The 24,004-nt window shown below is 41.9% G+C and overlaps 1 protein-coding gene across 4 annotated transcripts in view; it reads left to right on the top strand.

The window, feature by feature from the left end:
- Window positions 1-24,004, top strand: part of LOC115194088 (sodium/potassium/calcium exchanger 2-like) — a 190,524-nt gene that overhangs the window by 121,160 nt on the left and 45,360 nt on the right. For 3 of the 4 annotated variants that reach the window (XM_029753440.1, XM_029753438.1, XM_029753439.1), the window contains 2 exons: window positions 11,369-11,419; window positions 18,465-18,563. In XM_029753440.1, coding sequence (XP_029609300.1) covers window positions 11,369-11,419; window positions 18,465-18,563 — 150 coding nt within the window. The remainder of the gene's footprint in view (window positions 1-11,368; window positions 11,420-18,464; window positions 18,564-24,004) is intronic. The other variant, XM_029753442.1, reaches the window with a different exon arrangement.

Raw genomic sequence — 24,004 nt, 5'->3', positions numbered from 1 at the left:
CCACACAGAAATTGTTAGATGAATGATTGGGCCTTGACTAAATTATGTAAGCCCCCCCCCAACTCGGAGCATCGTAGTCGAGTTTTTACACCTAATGGTGCTATGATGCTCCGAGTTGGGGGGGCTTACATAATTTAGTCAAGACTCAATCGTTCATCTAACAATTTCTGTTGAAAGAATCAATGTTAAAAGCCTTTTGCTCCAGGACACTGCATTTTCATTACGAAAAAAAAAAATACAGTAAAGAGGTCATGCCACAAGGACAAAAATAACAACAAGTTCTTATGTCCCGCTGCAAACAAACATAAGAGGGATTTCATTAAAGGCACAGTGCAGTCAAAAATGTGATTTTTCTGTGTTTAATATACAAAAAAGAAAAGGAAAGCCACACACTCAAGGAGCTCAGATGCAATAATGTAATAACCTAATAACCAACATTTCAACAGACAAGCTGTCTTCATCAGGGTATAATGACAAACACTGTGGGTCACTAGTTATATGGTGTCAAAGGACACACACAGGTGTCTGTAATCATGGCCAGGTGTAGCCTGATATCATTGGTTAATTCTCAGATATAAACAGAACATACAAAAACATGAATGGATAGCATACAATCATAGATACAATGTGGCTACATAGGCTTACAAACATTTACAATGAATAGCAAAAACACAATATTCACAAGAATGGCTTCAGATCAAAGTCTACGTTGAGCCCGAAGGGAGCAAGGGTCTTTAAATTAAAGATCCAGGCAGCGTCTTGTTTAAACTAGCTTCCAAAAAGCTGGCCACGATGCTCTGAGATTTGTACTTTTAATTTGCGATTTGTTTTACCCACATTATTTTTACCACAAGGACAAGTTATAAGATAAATAACTGCCTTAGTGGAGCATGTGATAACACCTTTGATTGGGATCTGTTTCCCTGTTTGGGGGTGTTTTGAAGGATCTACATTTGTAAGCCTTCCCTGTAGCTCAGTTCGTAGAGCATGGTGTTTGCAACACCAGGGTTGTGGGTTCGTTTCCCACGGGGGGCCAGCACAGAAAAAAAATGTATGAAATTGTATGAAATGTATGCATTCACTACTGTAAGTCGCTCTGGATAAGAGCGTCTGCTAAATGACTAAAATGTAAAATGTAAGTGCCATTGCATTGAGTGCAGCCATTGCAGTTGTAGTTTCCATCCGGTAGAGGCACAAATAGACGTTGTGTAGGGGTATTTTGGAGTGGTAAAATCAGTGTTTACCAATTGATCTCTGAGATTTCTGCCCCGCTAGAATACGACCAAGGGTTCGAAAACACATTACCGGTACTGTCATCGGATCTTAGAATGTGCCAATGTTTGTGAACGATACCCTTAATTTGTTCAGAGAACTTTGAATAGCGGGTAGAACGCAAGAATGCTTCTTTTTGCGAGACTGTCCTTGAAAGAGATCATGTCTCAATTAGTTTAACATTTTCTCAATGGCAGTATTAATCTGACCTCTCCTTGAATTTTCTTTGCTTCTCAGCCATATTTCTGTCTACATCTGATTTGATTTTTGCAAATTCTTTTGACTCGACAGATTTGGCTGTAGGGCAAACTGTTTTTCAAGGGAAGCGAGTGACAACTATCCGCCCTCAACAAACTGTTACGATCAGTAGGTTTCCTGTAAAGATCAGTGATCATTATCCTCACACAAAATCAGAAGATCAAGGAAACTGATTTGACGTGTGTGTGATTGCATAGTAAATCTTAGGTGCTCAAAACGAGTTAAGAAAAGCATGGAATGCCTGGAGCTGTTTTGCATCACCCCTCCATAGAACAAAAATATCATACATTTACCATTTACAAATAATAATGTTTGGCAAGAAAACATTTTTGAGAGGTTTGAAAATGGACTTTCTCCATGTAACCTACATACAAATTAGGATAGTTATGAGCCATAGGGGATCCCATAGCAGTACCCTTTGTCTGAATAAAGAAATCATTTAAAAACATGAAGTAGTTTGGTGTTTGTACTATTTCAGCCAATAGTATAATAATTGCACTGGAAGGTAGTTCATTAGGGTCACATTGCAGAAGAAAATGTTCCATGGCTTCAATATCGCCCTCAGGTGGAATATTCGTGTATAACGACTCAACATCAAAAGTAACTATTTTTATTTATTATTATTTTTAAAGTAACTAACACATTTTTATCAGGGAGAGGATCAAGAGATTCAATAATAGAGATCATTCTGCTGGTGTCCTTTACAAAGGAGGAGAGCGGTTCTGCGAATGGTCTAATAAAAAAAGTCAACAAAAGCCGATAAAGGGTACATTACTGCATCAATGCCCACTACAATAGGACGCCCTGGAGGTTTTGTAACATTCTTGTGTAATTTTGGCAAAGTATAGAAAGTTGACATTTTAGGGTGTTGAATAGCCAAAAAGTTGTTCTTTTTTGGTGATTTGACCAGAACTTAAATACCCATCAAGGACAGTGAATAATAGATAGTGTTCTGAAATTGGGAAGTGGGGTCACTTCTGAGTCTCTTGTAAAAGGTCTTGTCTATAACACTCATTTACATAAACTGTCCTATCCGTGAGTACAACCGACCCCCCCCAAGTAAGGACTGGCGTATCGGATTGTAAATCAAGCAAAGCTTGTTTTTCATCCTTGGGTAAATTATGAAAAAATATGTACTCCTGATATCTGTGACCATCAGACGCATATCTGTATTCCCAGTCATGTAAAATCTATAGATTAGGCCCTAATTTATTTATTTAAATTGACTGATTTCCTTATATGATCTGTAACTCAGTAAAATCTTTGAAATTGTTGCATGTTGCGTTTATATTTTGGTTCAGTGTAGCTGTGGTCATCTGACTAGAATCAACAAGGGCTTTCTACAACAATAGCAATATTAGCGCAGCTAGCTAGCTAACATTGACTAGACCATAAAGCAAGACACAGGGACATGCATTGCCAAACAACACTACTGTCACCTTCTGGTTTGGAGTATTTAAACAAGGCTAAGTGGCTGACGATTTTGAGGTCTTTGCTATGTGAACACAAACATTTAATAATCCTACTGGTATGTCTGAGCTATTAGCTATACCATTGTAAGAGCCTCTATGTACACTGAGTGTACAAAACATTAAGGACAAAAGCTCTTTCCATGACATAGACTGACCAGGTGAATCCAGGTTAAAGCTATGATCCCTTATTGATGTCACCTGTTAATAAATCAATTTCAATCAGTGTAGATGAAGGGGAGGAGACAGGTTAAAGAAGGATTTTTAAGTCTTGAGGTAATTGAGACATACAGTGGGGGAAAAAAGTATTTGATCCCCTGCAGATTTTGTACGTTTGCCCACAAAGAAATGGTCAGTCTATAATTTTAATGGTAGGTTTATATGAACAGTGAGAGACAGAATAACAACAAAGATATCCAGAAAAACGCATGTCAAAAATGTTATAAAATGATTTCCATTTCAATGAGGGAAATAAGTATTTGACCGCTCTGCAAAACATGACTTAGTACTTGGTGGCAAAACACTTGTTGGCAATCACAGAGGTCAGACGTTTCTTGTAGTTGGCCACCAGGTTTGCACACATCTCAGGAGGGATTTTGTCCCACTCCTCTTTGCAGATCTTCTCCAAGTCATTAAGGTTTCAAGGCTGATGTTTGGCAACTCGAACCTTCAGCTCCCTCCACAGATTTTCTATGGGATTAAGGTCTGGAGACTGGCTAGGCCACTCCAGGACCTTAATGTGCTTCTTCTTGAGCCACTCCTTTGTTGCCTTGGCCGCGTGTTTTGGGTCATTGTCATGCTGGAATACCCATCCACGACCCATTTTCAATGCCCTGGCTGAGGGAAGGAGGTTCTCACCCAAGATTTGACAGTACATGGCCCCGTCAAATGATGTGGTGAAGTTGTCCTGTCCCCTTAGCAGAAAAACACCCCCAAAGCATAATGTTTCCACCTCCATGTTTGATGGTGGAGATGGTGTTCTTGGGGTCGGTCATAGGCAGCATTCCTCCTCCTCCAAACACGGCGAGTTGAGTTGATGTCAAAGAGCTCCATTTCGGTCTAATCTAAACACAGCACTTTCCCCAGTTGTCCTCTGAATCATTCAGATGTTCATTGGCAAACTTCAGACCGTCATGTATATGTATTCTTGAGCAGGGGGACCTTGCGGGCGCTGCAGGATTTCAGTCCTTCACGGCGTAGTGTGTTACCAATTGTTTTCTTGGTGACAATGGTCCCAGCTGCCTTGAGATCATTGACAAGATCCTCCCGTGTAGTTCTGGGCTGATTCCTCACCGTTCTCATGATCATTGCAACCCCACGAGGTGAGATCTTCCATGGAGCCCTAGGCCGAGGGATATTGACAGTTCTTTTGTGTTTCTTCCATTTGCGAATAATCGCACCAACTGTTGTCACCTTCTCACCAAGCTGCTTGGCGATGGTCTTGTAGCCCATTCCAGCCTTGTTTAGGTCTACAATCTTGTCCCTGACATCCTTGGAGAGCTCTTTGGTCTTGGCCATGGTGGAGAGTTTGGAATCTGATTGATTGCTTCTGTGGACATGTGTCTTTTTTACAGGTAACAAGCTGCGGTTAGGAGCACTCCCTTTAAGAGTGTGCTCCTAATCGCAGCTCGTTACCTGTATAAAAGACACCTGGGAGCCAGAAATCTTTCTGATTGAGAGGGGGTCAAATACTTATTTCCCTCATTAAAATTCAAATCAATTTCTAACATTTTTGACATGCGTTTTTCTGGATATTTTTGTTGTTATTCTGTCTCTCACTGTTCAACTAAACCTCCCATTAAAATTATAGACTGATCCTTTCTTTATCAGTGGGCAAACATACAAAATCAGCAGGGGATCAAATACTTTTCCCCCCCATTGTAGATTGTGTATGTGTGCCATTCAGATGGTGAATTGGCAAGACAAAAGATTTAAGTGTCTTTGAACAGGATATGGTAGTAGGTGCCAGGCGCACCGGTTTTTGTCAAGAACTGCAACATTCCTTGGGTGTTCATGCTAAACAGTTTCCTGTGTGTATCAAGAATGATCCACCACCCAAAGGACATCTAGCCAACTTGGCACAACTGTGGGAAGCATTGGAGTGAATTGAGGCTGTTCTGAGGGCAAAACGGGGGAGGGGGCTGCTCAATATTAGGAAGGTGTCCTTAATGTTTTGTACACTCAGTGTATATTGAGATCCCTGAAACCACAGAATAACCATCAAATGAAAAATGTATATCCCCTCAATTCTGTTAGATTGAACATGTAGCTACTGGATATGTACAGTTGAAGTCAGAAGTGTACATACACCTTAGCCAAATACATTTAAATGTAGTTTGTCACAATTCCTGACATTTAATCCTAATAAAATTGTCTTAGGTCAGTTAGGATCACCACTTTATTTTAAGAATGTGAAATGTCAGAATAATAGTAGAGAGGATTTATTCCAGCTTTTATTTCTTTCATCACATTCCCAGTGAGTCAGAAGTTTATATACACTCAATTAGTATTTGGTAGCATTGCCTTAAACAATTTAAACTTGGGTCAAACGTTTTGGGTAGCCTTCCACAATAAGTTGGATGAATTTTGGCTCAGGCCTCCTTGCTCGCACACGCTTTTTCAGTTCTGTCCACACATTTTCTGTAGGAATGAGGTCAGGGCTTTGTGATGGCCACTCCAATACCTTGACTTTGTTGTCCTTAGGCCATTTGCCACAACTTTGGAAGTATGCTTAGGGTCATTGTCCATTTGGAAGACCCATTTGCGACCAAGCTTTAACTTCCTGACTGATGTCTTGAGATGTTGCTTCAATATATCCACATAATTTTCCTACCTCATTATGCCATCTATTTTGTGAAGTGCAGTCCCTGCTGCAGCAAAGCACCCCCACAACATGATGCTGCCACACCCCTGCTTCACAGTTTGGATGGTGTTCTTCAGCTTGCAAGCGTCCCCCTTTTCCCTCCAAACATAACGATGGTCATTATGGCCAAACAGTTCTATTTTTGTTTCATAAGACCAGAGGACATTTCTCCAAAAAGTACAATCTTTGTCCCCATGTGCAGTTGCAAACCATAGTCTGGCATTTTTATGGCGGTTTTTGAGCAGTGGCTTCTTCCTTGCTGAGCGACCTTTCAGGTTATGTCAATATAGGACTCGTTTTACGGTGGATATAGATACTTTTGTACTGCTTTCCTCCAGCATCTTCACAAGGTCCTTTGCTGTTGTTCTGGGATTGATTTGCACTTTTCGCACCAAAGTAGGTTAATCTCTAGGAGACAGAACGTGTCTCCTTCCTTAGCAGTATGACGGCTGCGTGGTCCCATGGGGATTATACTTGCGTTCTATTGTTTGTACAGATGAACGTGGTACCTTCAGGCATTTGGAAATTGCTCCCAAGGATGAACCAGACTTGTGGAGGTCTACAATACTTTTCTGAGGTCTTGGCTGATTTCTTTTGATTTTCCCATGATGTCAAGCAAAGAGGCACTGAGCTTGAAGGTAGGCCTTGAAATACATCCACAGGTACACCTCCAATTGATTCAAATGATGTCAATTAGCCAATCAGAAGCTTCTAAAGCCATGACATCATTTTCTGGAATTTTCCAAGCTGTTTAAAGGCACAGTCAACTTAGTGTATGTAAACTTCTGACCCACTGGAATTGTGATACAGTAAATTATAAGTGAAATAATATGTCTATGAACAATTGTTGGAAAAATGACTTGTGTCATGCAAAGTAGATGTCCTCACTGACTTGCCAAACTAGTTTGTTAACCCCTTACATCTAGATGTTCCGCTAGCAGAACGTCTGCTCCAATATCCAATGATGGGCATGGCGCGAAATACAAATTCCTCTAAAATCCGAAAACTTCCATTTTTCAAACATATGACTATTTTACAGCTATTTAAAGACAAGACTCTCGTTAATCTAACCACACTGTCCGATTTCAAAAAGGCTTTACAGCGAAAGCAAAACATTAGATTATGTCAGCAGAGTACCCAGCCAGAAATAATCAGACACCCATTTTTCAAGCTAGCATATAATGTCACAAAAACCCAGAAGACAGCTAATGTCACGTCCTGGCCAGTATAAGGGTTAATTGTTATCGTAGTTTGGTCAGGACGTGGCCGAGGGTATTTGTTTTATGTAGTTCAGGGTGGTGTGTTTGTTAAAAGGGTGTTTGATTTAGTATTTCCGGGTTTTTGGTTTATGGTCTATGTTTGTGTTTCTATGGTTGATTAATTGGGGTTGGGACTCTCAATTGAAGGCAGGTGTTTTCTCTTTGCCTTTGATTGAGAGTCCCATATATTGGGGTGTGTTTGTGTTTGTCATTTGTGGGAGATTGTTCTGTGTGTAAGCCTTATGCTTTGCCAGACTGTTTTGTCGATCGTTATTTCTGTTTGTTATTTTGGTGTTCATTTTTTGTATTCATTAAAACGTCGAGATGAGCATACACATACCTGCTGCGTTTTGGTCCTCCATTACCGACGACAAGCATGACAGAATCTCCCACCAACTAAGGACCAAGCAGCATAGGAAAGGGGAGTTCGAGTTGGACTGGCGGGAGAGATGGACCTGGGAGGAAGTTCTGGACGGGGCTGGACCTTGGCACCAGGCTGGGGAGTACCGTCGCCTACGGGAGGAAATTGAGGCAGCCAAGGCAGAGAGGCGGAGGTACGAGGCCTTGGAAGCGCTGAGGGAGAAGCACGAGAGGCACCCCCAATAATTTTTTTGGGGGGGGCACACGGGTAGTTTGGCTAGGCCTAGGAAGAGCCGGAAGCCAGCTACCCGTGGTTATATGGAGGAGCGTATGAGGTGGAGAGCGCCATAGTGCACTCCTCAGCGAAACATCTCACCCATACGCACGCACAGTCCGGTGCGCGTTATTCCAGCCCCTCGCAGGTGCCGTGCTAGAGCGGGTATCCAGCCTGGTAGGAGGATGCCTGCGCAGCGCATCTGGTCGCCGGTACGCCTCCGAGGACCAGGCTACCCAACTCCCGCTCTACGCACGGCTACCATCAGGCCCCTGCACAGCCCAGTCTGCCCTGTACGAGCACCCCGCTCGTACAGGGCTACTAGTTCCATCCAGCCAAGGCGGGTTGTGCAGGAGGTAAGATCAAGACCGACTGTGCGCCTCCATAGCCCTGGGTTTCCAGCGCCTGTCTCTCGTGCGGACCCGGAAGTGCGTCAACCCAGTCCGACTCGTCCTGTTCCCGCTCCCCGCACTAGCCTGGAGGTGTGTGTTCACAATCTGGTACGCCCAGTACCAGCACCACGCACCAGGCTTCAAGTGCGTGAACCCAGCCTCGCCAGTCAACAGTCACCAGAGCTGCCCGCTAGTCAACAGTCACCAGAGCTGCCCACCAGTCAACAGTCGCCAGTGCTGCCCGCCAGTCAACAGTCGCCAGAGCTGCCCGCCAGTCAACAGTCGCCAGAGCTGCCCGCCAGTCAACAGTCGCCAGAGCTGCCCGCCAGTCAACCGTCGCCAGAGATGCCCGCCAGTCAACCGTCGCCAGAGCTGCCCGCCAGTCAACCGTCGCCAGAGCTGCCCGCCAGTCAACCGTCGCCAGAGCTGCCCGCCAGTCAACCGTCGCCAGAGCTGCCCGCCAGTCAACCGTCGCCAGAGCTGCCCGCCAGTCAACCGTCGCCAGAGCTGCCCGCCAGTCAACCGTCGCCAGAGCTGCCCGCCAGTCAACCGTCGCCAGAGCTGCCCTGCAGTCAACCGTCGCCAGAGCTGCCCGCCAGTCAACCGTCGCCAGAGCTGCCGCCAGTCAACAGTCGCCGGAGTGGCCAGACTGCCCCGAGCTGCCGGAGTGGCCAGACTGCCCCGAGCTGCCGGAGTGGCCAGACTGCCCCGAGCTGCCGGAGTGGCCAGACTGCCCCGAGCGGCCAGACTGCCCAGACTGTCCCGAGCGGCCAGACTGCCCAGACTGTCCCGAGCGGCCAGACTGTCCCGAGCGGCCAGACTGCCCAGACTGTCCCGAGCGGCCAGACTGCCCAGACTGTCCCGAGCGGCCAGACTGCCCAGACTGCCCAGACTGTCCCGAGCTGCCAGACTGCCCAGACTGTCCCGAGCTGCCAGACTGCCCAGACTGTCCCGAGCTGCCAGACTGCCCAGACTGTCCCGAGCTGCCAGACTGCCCAGACTGTCCCGAGCTGCCAGACTGCCCCGAGCTGCCAGACTGGTCAGACTACCCCGAGCTGCCAGACTGCCCCGAACTGCCAGAGTGGCCCGACTGCCTGGAACGGCCAGAACCGGAGCCACCTCCTGATATAGGTGGGTTGGGGAGGGGGGGTGTAGCACAGTGCCATCGTTGACGGCAGCCACCCTCCCTTCCCTCCCTTTTAGTAGAGGGGAAATTTGTTTTGTTGTTTGGGGTTGTGTTTTTTTTTTTTTTTTTTTTTTTTTAAGGTGCTTCCGGGGTTAGCACCTTTAAGGGGGGGGTACTGTCACGTCCTGGCCAGTATAAGGGTTAATTGTTATTGTAGTTTGGTCAGGACGTGGCAGAGGGTATTTGTTTTATGTAGTTCAGGGTGGTGTGTTTGTTAAAAGGGTGTTTGATTTAGTATTTCCGGGTTTTTGGTTTATGGTCTATGTTTGTGTTTCTATGGTTGATTAATTGGGGTTGGGACTCTCAATTGAAGGCAGGTGTTTTCTCTTTGCCTTTGATTGAGAGTCCCATATATTGGGGTGTGTTTGTCATTTGTGGGAGATTGTTCTGTGTGTAAGCCTTATGCTTTGCCAGACTGTTTTGTCGATCGTTATTTCTGTTTGTTATTTTGGTGTTCATTTCTTGTATTCATTAAAACGTCGAGATGAGCATACACATACCTGCTGCGTTTTGGTCCTCCATTACCGATGACAAGCATGACAGCTAAATGCAGCACTAACCTTTGATGATCTTCATCAGATGACACACCTAGGACATTATGTTATACAATACATGCATGTCTGTTCAATCAAGTTCATATTTATATCAAAAAACAGCTTTTTACATTAGCATGTGACGTTCAGAACTAGCATACCCCCCGCAAACTTCCGGGGAATTTACTAACAATTTACTAAATTACTCACGATAAACGTTCACAAAAAGCATAACAATTATTTTAAGAATTATAGATACAGAACTCCTCTATGCACTCGATATGTCCGATTTTAAAATAGCTTTTTGGATGAAGCACATTTTGCAATATTCTAAGTACATAGCCCAGCCATCACGGGCTAGCTATTTAGACACCCACCCAGTTTAGCCTTCACCAAAATCACATTTCCTATAAGAAAAATGGTCTTACCTTTCCTGTTCTTCGTCAGAATGCACTCCCAGGACTTCTACTTCAATAACAAATGTAGGTTTGGTCCCAAATAATCCATCGTTATGTTCCATCATCGACGTTTTGTTCATGAGTTCTAAACACTTTCAGAATGGTAAATCACGGTCGTGCGCATGGCGCATAACGTGACAAAAAATGTCTAAATATTCCATTACCGTACTTCGAAGCATGTCAACCGCTGTTTAAAATCAATTTTTATGCAATTTATCTCGTAGAAAAGCGATAATATTCCGACCGGGAATCTGCGTGTCTGTAAACAGAAGGAAAAACAGAAAGGCGGGGCGGGCAGTGCTCGCGCATAAGCCCTTTGTCCTCTGATAGACCACTTAGCAAAAGCGCTCGTGTGTTTCAGCCAGGGCTTTGAATTACGTCATTCAGCTTTTTGCCGCCTTCTGAGAGCCCATTGGAGCCGTAGGAAGTGTCACGTAACAGCAGAGATCCTTTGTAATGGATAGAGATAATAAAGAAGGGGAAGAAATGGTCAGACAGGGTACTTCCTGTACAGAATCTTCTCACGTTTTGGCCTGCCAAATGAGTTCTGTTATACTCACAGACACCATTCAAACAGTTTTAGAAACTTTGGAGTGTTTTCTATCCAAAGCTAATAATTATATGCATATTCTAGTTTCTGGGCAGGACTAATAATCAGATTAAATCGGGTACGTTTTTTATCCAGCCGTGAAAATACTGCCCCCTAGCCATAAGAGGTTAACAAGACATTTGTGGAGTGGTTAAAAAACGAGTTTTAATGATTACAACCTAAGTGTATGTAAACTTCTGACTTCAACTGTATCTTGGATAGGAAATTGTTATTCATTCAAAGTAGGTATAAGCATTCAATTGTTTTTGTTGTCATGAAGTCCTTGCTCCTTTGTTTTGCATTTATGCAGTGATGTCTTGGTCTGAGATAGAATTTGCTATCCTTGTCTATTCTGTGTGTGTGATGCTAAACCTTCAAAATGTTTTGTTCTTCATGCAGCTTTGCTTTTCTATGTCTTTGTTGCCTTACCCTTGTCTTTTGCTGTAACGTTGTAGAACTTGGGACTTATGGAAAACTAAAATATTATCACACAATGACCGAGGAAGGTAAGCCTTTTCAATAGATTATTTGAGTCACTTTTCTCATTTGTTTTATTTTTCTCTACATTTTGGTCACTTTGCCTCATGCTTCATTATTTTGTGCTTGTAATGTATGTTTTTCTTGGTTTGATCACCTCTCTACGGGATTTCACTAACATAAGTGCAGATATTGTTGCCATGCCCTTTGTAACTTTCTATTTTTGCCATTTACATTTTTGTTATTTGTGCTCAGAGGTATTTTACATTTGTTGTATGTTTTACTGTTTCTTGATTGATCGTATTTGTTATTATTAATGTTGATTTATACTAAATGTCACCTTGGAACACACCATACAGGAATGAAGGAACTATACTTGGGATCCTCAGATCTTTTATTTTCTCTTTTATTTATTTTACTCTGGAAATTCTATTTTTAATTTGTGAAGCTTAAGTTAATATGTGCAGTGTCGACCATACAGTTCTCAAAATGTTTGTGAGAGATTTTTCACTTACTCTTTTTAGATCTTCTCTTTTCCTGATGGGTCTAAATTTGACTATAATTTAGCAGGCAGAGGGATCATGCTAAGTTATTTTCCCAACACTGGTCTGCTAGTGAGTGGATATGCACTGTCCTGGTTTGTGATTACTCTCTGACCCAGGTCATTGACAATAGAAATGCAAGATTTATATCGGTATCTGACTCTTTTCCATGCAAACAGACACACATAGACACACACACATGCACAAACATACACACAGACTCCCCCAAAAAACATTGAGCATCGCATCAGTCCTGTCCCTCTCATCTTGGAGAAACAGATCGGCCATGTGTCAGCACACTCTCGGAAGCCCCACAATCGACAGTGAGAGCAGAACTGCGTATGCACATAAGATTTACGTCACCAATTTTGGTATTGTGGAGTGACTCATCCACCCAGGAATTGCATAACAGTATCAGAAAACAGAGTAGCAACAGAGAGATAATGTAATAATGATCATTGGGAAAGGGCTGTCTTTGATTAAATTTGGTAATTAACTTTGAAGATAGATATTTTGTATACTTACACCAGTCCCAATGACAAGAAAAGGCTCATTCTGTGTAAAGGCTTGGAAATACAAATAAATATTTTTGAAGTGACAGTGATTTAGTAAACAATGTATGGCATAGGGAAATCACTGTGAATACATCGCATATTTAAAAAATACGTCAGTGCTAGACCGGCTTAAAAATAGATTGACCGAGACCTTGCGGGTTGAACTGTACCATTATACCTTTACCCAGAAGATGAAGGTCACTCTCCACATTAAGGACAAATACTGTACTCCTGCTTCAGATATATGCCCCTCCATCCATGTCTCAAGAATTTTCTGGAAGCTCTGATCACACACAGCATGCAGGCGACCTCGGTGCCGATCTCCCAAGGTGAGTCGGGCTAAAGACTGTAGATGTGGAGAGTCAGTGATCCATATCAGTGTGTCAGAATGTATTAACAAGTGTGTGCAAGGGCGTTGATTGCTACAGACAGCGGATAGAGAAAGCGAGGGGGGGACTCTGTTGCGCTGGGTTGGTGTTGGGGAGTTAATGATTTTGCTGGAAGGTCACAGATGGTGACATGGTTGGGTGGACTACAGGTCGATGACTCACCACAGCAGCCCTGATGAAGTAGCCAACCTTACTTTATTCAGCCAAAAACTCATTAAGCTTTCATATTGATTGAAGAGCACTCGCCTGATTGAAAGTATGCACAACATATGTGCACAGACTTGCACGCTCATGGATGCAGCATGCTGTTAACAAGCGCACATGTATGCAGTATGCCCATATCTCCATACACAACAACTTCAGTAAGACGTGATGTATTTCAGACCCTTGACTTGTAAGCCTTTACACTGAGTGTACAAAACATTAGCAACACCTTCCTATTTTTGCCTGCAGAACAGCCTCAATTCGTCGGGGCATGGACTACAGGTGTCAAGCATTCCACAGGTAGTGCTTGTTGACTCCAATGCTTCCCACAGTTGTGTCAAGTTGGATGTCCTTTGGGTGGTGGACCATTCTTGATACACACGAGAAACTGTTGAGAGTGAAAACCCCAGCAGCGTTGCAGTTCTTGACACAGTCAAACCAATGCGCCTGGCACCTACTACCATAACCCGTTCAAAGGCACTTAACTATGTTGTCGTGACCATTCACCCTCTGAATGGCACACGTACACAATCCATGTCTCAATTGTCTCAAGGCTTAAAAATCCTTCTTTAACCTGTCTCCTCCCCTTCATCTACACTGATTGAAGTGGATTTAACAGGTGACATCAATAAGGGCTTTCACTTGGATTCAGGTGGTCAGTCTATGTCATGGAAAAGTGTTCCTAATGTTTTAATAATTATATATATATTTTAAACTAAAAATGAAATAACTAGTGCCAACTTTGCACCAGGCAAAAGTTTAGTAAATTTGGCTAGATGAGGTCCATATATGATCATTATGAACCTCTTGTCACCATATTCACATAAGATGTACTAAAATATATTTATAAAAAAGACAATGGCGTAAACAGAATGCAAAAATATCAAGAGATTAAACATTTTAACAGAGGTCAAAATCACCTTATTTGACTACTTCCAATAAGAAGGAAGTAGATAAGCTCATATTGGAGAATCGAAATAAAGAAGGAAGCCAACATCATCTAATTTAAATTGGTGACTCGCTTATGTAAGTAGCAACGGTCATCAAATTGATAAAAGGTCAGAAATACAGTTCTGATAAATGTAATAAGGTACAAGCTCAAACCCCTGTCGACAGGGAAGCAAGTGTTGTCTGGAATCGGGAGAATTTCCGCTCGACCAGACTCCGGCATGGAATGAGAACTTTCCTAACCATGAACCCCCAGCGATTCACTCATCTACGTATCTGCCGCCAAGCAATTTTGCCCCTTGCATACTTTTCCATTCAATTGGTGTCAAAGGAAAATAGGGCTTTGAGTGGTCTGCATGTTGATTCGAAAGACCTTTGAACAAGCTATAACATAAAGATCCAGACACATACAGTATGTTAGCCTATGAAGTGACAGTTAGTGGCATAATTCTTTAAACTCCACACAAACTTAATTTATGTTATGACAAGGCAGTCTCCAGCTGAATAAGGCTAACTATGGCTACAGAAATTGTTTGCAATGATAAACCTACTGTTCTGGTGAAAAAGCTTTAAATAAAATGTTTTAAGCAACATACACCATATGACACTGTCAATATCAGAAAAATACAGGAAATTCCAATACGTCCACCCTAGATTTCACCTATGCGGTATGCAATAATGTGGATTTCCAGGAAAATCAGCTTTTACACCTTTTGTAATGAATTACATGAGATAGTAAGGGGCACACAAAGTACAGGTGTATTGATATGTCTTCAAGTCATTTATCTTTTTTTTGAAGTGCCACATAATTGTCCCTGTATTGATTCATTTCAAAGAAAAGCAATGCACATTCCAATTGTTGCTTGTGAAAGTACATTTTACGGTTGATTTTATGAGTGCTCAAACATCTTATGACTGCTCAAACTAATTCCAGTCCCCTTCAAAATGTGAACAACCTTTGGGTGGGGTTAAAAACACCAAGGTAATATTAAAATACACTGAGACACAGAAAGCAATTGTTAATAAATCAATTTCAACAATTTTTCATTTTTTTTATTCTATTGAATATTTGAATTCCTACAAAAACTTCTAGATTCCATAGATATTTTTTCCATTCATATTTTTTGTTTATTTTATGTAATTATTATTATTTTTTAAAGCATTGAGTGTCTTACTCCATTATGCAGTCATCAGAACTGTATTTTGTACCTTTTATTAATGTTGATGACCTTTGCTACTTATATAAGCTAGCCACCAATTTAAAACAGATGATGTTGGCTACATTCTTTATTTACACTGGGGAAAAACTTTACACTGGGGAAAAACTCATTCTGATTGGCTGGGCCTGGTTCCCCAGTGTGTGGGCCTATGCCCTTCCAGGTCCACCCATGGCCGCACCCCTGCCCAGTCATGTGAAATCCATAGATTAGGGCCTAATGCATTTATTTCAAATGACTGATTTCCTTATATGAACTGTTACTCAGTAAAATATTTGAAATTGTGCATGTTGCATTTATATTTTGGTTCAGTATAGATTTTCCAATATGATCTGATCTATTTTCTTCTTATTCTGACCTCTATGTTAAATGTTTAATCTCTTGTTATTGTCATTGTGTTCTTTTTTTAGAAATATATTTTGGTAAATCAAATGTGAATATGGTGAGAAGAGGTTCATAATGATCATGTATGGACCTCAAGCCAAATTTACTAGACATTTGCCCGGTGCAAAGTTGGCAGTAGTGAGTTATTTAAAAAAATATATATTATTTTTCATATTTTTTAAATTATTTTACCAGTTTTTCTCCCCAATTTTGTGGTATCCAATTGGTAGTAGTTACAGTCTTGTCTCATCACTGCAACTCCCGTACGGACTCGGGAGAGGTGAAGGTCGAGAGTCATGCGTCCTCCGAAACACAACCCAACCAAGCCGCAATGCTTCTTGACACAACGCACATCCAACCCGGATGCCAGCCACACCAATGTGTCGGAGGAAACACCGTACACCTAGCGACCTGGTCAGCGTGCACTGCGCCTGGCCCGCCACAGGAGTCGCTAGTGCGCGATGAGACAAGGATATCCCTGCCGGCCAAACCCTCTGTAACCCGGACGACGCTGGGCCAATTATGCGTCACCCCATGAGCCTCCCGGTCGCGTCCGGCTGCGGCAGAGCCTGGGCTTGAACCCAGAGTCTCCGTTGGCACAGCTAGCTGCGATGCAGTGCCTTAGACCACTTTTTTTCTTTTTTATTATCTCTGCAAACCAGAAGGAAAATCTTGCGCTAGCTACTCAAATAAGTTCTGGGGGGAGATGTATGAGAAAATATTATAGAACGAGGAGTAGAAGCATGGTGGTAGCTCCAGCCCCCCCCTCACTCATCATGTGTCAGTCAAGTCTATGGGTCAAATGTCCCCTCCCGCCGCTAAATCATGAAAAACCAGTATACCGCAACAACTTTTTCTCGTTAGTTGTCGCATCCCACAGTCTTCTGACAGACGTACGATACCATTTATGTTATGTTGTATGTCCACGAGAGATTAGTAAAAAAAATTAGAATCTGAAATGGACATTATTGAGTAAATAGCTTAATCAGTCTCTTAAAACCTCTTACATCTAGATGTTCCGCTAGCGGAACACCTGCTCCAATATCCAATGATGGGCGTGGCGCGAAATACAAATTCCTCTAAAATCCGAAAACTTCCATTTTTCAAACATATGACTATTTTACAGCATTTTAAAGACAAGACTCTCGTTAATCTAACCACACTGTCCGATTTCAAAAAGGCTTTACAGCGAAAGCAAAACATTAGATTATGTCAGCAGAGTACCCAGCCAGAAATAATCAGACACCCATTTTTCAAGCTAGCATATAATGTCACAAAAAACAAAACCACAGCTAAATGCAGCACTAACCTTTGATGATCTTCATCAGATGACAACCCTAGGACATTATGTTATACAATGCATGCATGTTTTGTTCAATCAAGTTCATATTTATATCAAAAACCAGCTTTTTTACATTAGCATGTGACGTTCAGAACTAGCATAACCCCCGCAAACCTCTGGTGAATTTACTAAATTACTCATGATAAACGTTCACAAAAAATATAACAATTATTTTAAGAATTATAGATACAGAACTCCTCTATGCACTCGATATGTCCGATTTTAAAATAGCTTTTCGGTGAAAGCACATTTTACAATATTCTCAGTAGATAGCCCGGCATCACAGGGCTAGCTATTTAGACACCCACCAAGTTTAGCACTCACCAAAATCAGATTTACTATTAGAAAAGTTTGATTACCTTTGATATTCTTCAGCAGAATGCACTCCCAGGACTTCTACTTCAATAACAAATGTTTGTTTGGTCCAAAATAATCCATAGTTATGTCCAACAGCGGCGTTTTGTTCGTGCGTTCTAGACACTATCCGAATGGTAAATAAGGGTCGTGCGCATGGCGCATTTCGTGACAAAAGATTTCTAAATATTTCATTACCGTACTTCGAAGCATGTCAACCGCTGTTTAAAATCTATTTTTATGCCATTTTTCTCGTAAAAAAGCGATAATATTCTGACCGGGAATCTGCAATTAGGTAAACAGACAAAAGAAAATAAATCACTGGGTCGACTCGGGCACGCGCCTAAGCCCTTTGTCCTCTGATAGACCACTTAGCAAAAGCGCTCGTGTGTTTCAGCCAGGGCTTTGAATTACGTCATTCAGCTTTTTCCCGGGCTCTGAGAGCCCATGGAAGCCGTAGGAAGTGTCACGTAACAGCAGAGATCCTTTGTAATGGATAGAGATAATCAAGAAGGGGAAGAAATGGTCAGACAGGGTACTTCCTGAACAGAATCTTCTCATGTTTTGGCCTGCCAAATGAGTTCTGTTATACTCACAGACACCATTCAAACAGTTTTAGAAACTTTGGAGTGTTTTCTGTCCAAAGCTAATAATTATATGCATATTCTTTCTGGGCGGGAGTAATAATCAGATTAAATCGGGTATGTTTTTTATCCAGCCGTGAAAATACTGCCCCCTATCCATAACAGGTTAAATGTTATGTTACTTTTGTGTTCTATCTTTTAAACTACACGCTATGCCTCCAGAAAATAAAAGTGTACAAATTGTGCCGCAACTAGTACAAAGGCTTAGTAGACCTGGCAGTAGATTGGGTGTGACCGATTATGCTTCATAAAGTGTTCTCCCCCACTGGCTTGCATCTTGGACATTGCTGGCTCATCAGTACATGATATGATATTGACTTCAAACTGTCATTTGAATACTGCAGTGAAAAATGCATATGTTCTTTTCCTTTGAACTAAGAGAGGTCTGGAACCATGAAAAGGCAGAGGAGACCTGAGTCCAGGCAAAGGAAATTTGAAGATGACATGTTCATTTAAATACAGTCCCGTAGTTTACTCCCCAATGGTTGTGTTGCAGGGAAATTCAGAGAGAAGGCATCCATCCTTCACAAGATTGCCAAAAAGAAATGCCAAGTAGAGGACAGCGAGAAAGCCAATGGAGTGGCCAGCCGGTCAGGTGAGTGGCCTCTGTACTCTGGGGGTGGATTGTAACGAAGATGCAGAACTTCACACGGAGCACCCCGTTACCGCTGTTTTTCTTAAAATGAAATATGCTTGATTGCTACAAAAACCCCAAAGGAATACATTTCTACCAACTGATTTTACGTTGATACCAGACACCTTTAACTTTCTTAGTCGAGGTTCTCTTTTCCCACCCCAATGAAATAATGACCTATCAGGCTGATGAAATGTAAAATACTTAACATAAGAATATAGGAGTAGTAGGCCTTTACTTGATGCAAATGTTTTATCTTAAATGGTTAAATCATATATGGGTAACAATAAAATGTTCATTTGATAACAATTATAGATTAGCCTATATAACTCATCACAATTGACATTGTTTAGTTGTATATTTCAAATATGATGCAGCGATATATCCCCCGCAGTCTTGATAAGAAATTAATATACTTTTTAAAGACAAATTGTCATTCATGGATTACATAATTTGGAAATGAAGAGGCTGCACCAACACGAGTTTTCCATTCATACAACAGATAGGATAAATTGACACAGTAGATTTGCCGTGGTAAATGAGGAAAAACTTTATTTCAGTTTAGTTCAGTTTATTTTGAAATAGATAAATCACCCTGTCTCTTAAAAAAAATGTATTAATAATCCCCACCAGAGGGCAAAACAGCGTTGAACATTTTGGGCAGCAATCAGGACAAAAAAAGATAACCTTGACATCCGCTTTATGAAGCAGTAAATCATGGCTGATGATGGTTGCAATTGAGATTAGCTGTGAGGGTGATTTTAGCGTGTATTTTCCTTGTGTTGGTACGTTGGCCAATGTTCATTGCAATTGACCCTGGGGGTCTAGTGTAATCTCATGTGTTAACACAATTGTAGTGGGTGAATGGCTGCTGATATGATATGGCTGCTGATATGATGGCGCCAGGAGAGATGGCTGCTAACAAGCTCCTAACCAATAGTGTTATTGTGTGTGTTTTTTTCGCATTATTTTGTATATAATGTTTCTGCCACCGTCTCTTATGACCGAAAAGAGCTTCTGGATATCAGGACAGCGATTACTCACCTCGTACTGGACAAAGATTTTTTCTTTAACGAGTCGGAATTACTTCAGACATGCAACAAGGTTCAAATCAACGTCATTCGCATGAAGACGAGATGGAGACATCGGGGACATAGGTCGTGGGTACTTTGTAAGGATCCAACGCCGAGTGAGTAATCCCCCGCTACCATCAGTCCTATTAGCCAATGTGCAATCATTGGATAACAAAATAGATGAGCGCCAATCAAGACTATCCGACCAAAGGGACATTAAAACTGTAATGTTTCACCGAGTCATTGCTGAACGACGACATGGATAACATACAGCTGGCTGGGTTTTCGTTCCATCGGCAAGATAGAACAGCTGCCTCCTGTAAGACAAGGGGTGGCGGTCTGTGTCTATTTGTATTTAACACCTGGTGCACGAAATCCAATATTAAGGAAGTCTCTAGGTTTTGCTCGCCTGAGGTAGAGTATCTCATGATAAGCTGTAGACCACACTATTTACCAAGAGAGTTTTCATCTATATTTTTCATAAATGTCTATTCACCACCACAAACCAATGCTGGCACTAAGACGGCACTCAACGAGCTGTATAAAGCAAACTAGAAAATGCTCATCCTGAGGCGGCACTCCTAGTGGTTGGGGACTTTAATATAGTGAAACTTAAATCCATTTTACCTCATTTCTACCAGCATGTTAAATCTGCAACCAGAGAAAAAACTAAACTCGAGACCACCTTTATTCCACACACAAAGACGGGTACAAAGCTCTCCCTCACCCTCCATTTGGCAAACCTGACCATAACTCAATCCTCCTGATTCCTGCTTACAAGCAAAAACTAAAGCAGGAAGTACCAGTGACTCGCTCAGTAATGAAGTGGTCAGATGACACAGATGCTAAGTTACAAGACTTTTTTGCTAGCACAGACTGGAATATGTTCCGGGATTCTTCCGATACCATTGAGGAGTATACCACCTCAGTCACCGGCTTCATCAACACATGCATCGATGACGTTGTCCCCACAGTGATGTACGTACATACCCCAACCAGAAGCCATGGATTACAGGCAACATCCACACTGAACTAAAGGGTAGAGCTGTGGCTTTCAAGGAGCGGGACTCTAACCGGGACGCTTATAAGAAATATATATGCCCTCCGATGACGAACCATCAAACAGGCGAAGAGTCAATACAGAACTAAGATTGAATCGTGCTACACCGGCTCCGATGCTTGTCAGATGTGGCAGAGCTTGCAAACAATTACAGACTACAAAGGGAAGCACAGCCGTGAGCTGCCCAGTGACACAAGCCTACCAGATGAGCTAAATAACTTTTATGCTCGCTTTGAGGCAAGCAACACTGAGGCATGCATGAGCGCATCAGCTGTTTCGGACGACTGTGTGATCACGCTCTCTGTAGCCGTTGTGAATAAGACCTTTAAACAGGTCAACATTCACAAGGCCGCAGAGCCAGACGGATTACCAGGACGTGTACTCCGAGCATGCGCTGTCCAACTGGCAAGTGTCTTCACTGACATTTTCAACCTGTCCCTGTCCAGGTCTGTAATACCAACATGTTTCAAGCAGACCACCATAGTCCCTGTGCCCAAGAACGCCAAGGTAACCTGCCTAAATGACTACCGACCCATAGCACTCACGTCTGTAGCCATAAAGTGTTTTGAAAGGCTGGTCATGTCTCACATCAACACCATTATCCCAGAAACCCTAGACCCACTCCAATTTGCATACCGCACCAACAGATCCACAGATGATGCAATCTCTATTGCACTCCACATTGCCCTTTCACAGCTGGACAAAAGGAACACCTACATGAGAATGCTTTTCATTGACTACAGCTCAGCTTTCAACACCATAGTGCCCTCAAAGCTCATCACTAAGCCAAGAACCCTGGAACTGAACACTTCCCTCTGCAACTGGATCCTGGACTTCCTGACGGGCTGCCCCCAGGTGGTAAGGGTATGTAACAACACATCACTGGTTGCATCATTTCAACTGCTCGGCCTCCGACCGCAAGGCACTACAGATGGTTGAGCGTACCGCCCAGTACATCATTGGGGGCAAGCTTCCTGCCATCCAAGACCTCTATACCAGGCGGTGTCAGAAGGAGACACAAAAAATTGCCAAGACTCCAGCCACCCTAGTCATAGACTGTTCTCTCTGCTGCCGCACGGTAAGCGGTACCGGAGCGCCAAGTCTTGGTCCAAAAGGATTTTTAACAGCATCTACCCCCAAGCCAAAAGACTCCTGAACATCTAATCAAATGGCTACTAGGACTATTTGCATTGTCCCCACGCCACCCCCATTTTTACGCTGCTGCTTCTACTCTCTGTTTATTATCCATGCATAGTCACTTTACCTCTACCTACATGTACATGTTACCTCAATTACCTCGACTAACCGGTTCCCCCGCACATTGACTCTGTACCGGTAGCCCCTGTATATAGCCTCACTACTGTTATTTTATTGTTGCTCCTTAATTATTCTATGTTTCAATTTAATCTTATTTTTGTATTATAATTTTTTTTACTTCAGTTTATTTTAGTAAATAGTTTAACACTTTTTTTCTTTAAACTGCATTGTTGGTTAAGGGCTTGTAAGAAAGCATTTCACTGTAAGGTTGTATCACCTGTTGTATTGTGACTAATACAATTTGATTTCAATTGAGATTTTTTATGAGCTATCAGAAACACAAACAAGTTCAAGAGGGATCTATTTTTCTTTTATTTATTTCTCTTGCACACACACTTTCATAAATATTTGCATGTTTGGCAGGTGGTTAAACAAACAGTCCACTAAACAAGAAAAATAACATTTTCCCTTCAATGCTCTTTGTTTCAAAACCAGTTGAAAAAAATCTGCATTCTGATGAAAAATGCAGTTCAATAATCTCCAATAACTGCACAGACAGAGATGGTCACTATTTGGCCATGTTACAAAGTACAGTTCCAAACAATCTGCAATCTGATTATACTCATTACTTCATTACTCCTGTCCTTATTACTGTAGCATGCCCATCTAGTGATTATTACACTGTCGAACGAGAACCAATTGTAACTTGATACATCAAATCTCAATAGACCAACAGGCTCTGACTCAAAGAACGTGGTGGCCCCGTTTCTTACCTGTAACCAGTAGTAACTGTCAACTTCATTTGAATTGATCTTACAATTTTCAAACACCTGAAACAGCTTTTTCCTGCAATCTAGAGCCATAATTATTATTCTTAATTTTCTGTATATCTAAGCATACTCCTTAAGCTGTCTGTATCCCCCTGACTGGTGATTAGGGTTCAGGTTGAATATAGTTCTCTGCAAAAATCTGGATTTAAGATTTAAAGGAATGTGAGTCTTATTCAGCACATTTAGTAATTGTGTGGTTTTCTAAAGTTGACCAACCTTGCCAGCAGGCATACAAATCATTAAAATCAAGACAGAAAATATTTACACAAGAATCAACCTAATATCACACAGTCAACCTCTCATTTCATTTAGTAAGTTCACCATTCTGCCATTCTCACTGTTAAACATCACACTAGCTATTCTAACTTGATTGATAGCCTGAAATGGCTTCTTGGTAGCTAGTTATGAGTTTTGGAGATTGGCTAGCTAAAGCTAACTTCATAAAGATACTAGGTGGCTAGTAGTATTACAGAGAAACAACAACACATTTAACAAACAAAACAATATATTTATACAGGATAAATCTGAAGGGGCATGTGCTCCTGTGCCCCTTATGGACATGATGCCTCTGTGCATAGCCACCGATGCTGGATTGCTAGCTAATTGAGGTTTTGCCTGATCTCCTGCATTTTCTAATAAAACAGCTCAGCTAGCTTTTGTAAAACGCTTGTACCATTGCTATTGTTTTGTCGGAATACACAAATATAAGGTAATGTTGATTTTGTACAAAGTTATAGTTTACTTTATACATATAAATGATCATCGTAGGCAAGTAAATGGAGAGCTCTATTTGATAGGTATTTGTCTTTATTAAGGATCCCCTTTAGCTGCTGTCTTCTTCCTGGGGTCCAGTAAAATTAAGGCAGTTATATAAACATTTTTAAATATTACAATACATTTCACAACACATTAAGTGTGTGCCCTAAGGCCACTACTCTACAACTACATAATTATTTACAACACAAAATTCCTGTGTACGTGTGTGTATAGTGAATATGCTATCATGTGTGTATACGTGTCTCTGTGCCTGTGTGTATGTCTCTTCACAGTCCCTGCTGTTCAGTAAAGTATATTTTTATCAGTTTTTTAAATCTGATTTTACTGCTTGCAGGATTTACTTGATGTGGAATAGAGTTCGATGTAGTTAGTCATGGCTCTATGTAGTACTGTGTGCCTCCCAAA

Source organism: Salmo trutta, chromosome 5 (genome assembly GCF_901001165.1).
Source record: "Salmo trutta chromosome 5, fSalTru1.1, whole genome shotgun sequence".
Lineage (NCBI taxonomy): Eukaryota > Metazoa > Chordata > Actinopteri > Salmoniformes > Salmonidae > Salmo > Salmo trutta.
This window is presented reverse-complemented; position numbering and strand designations above follow the sequence as displayed.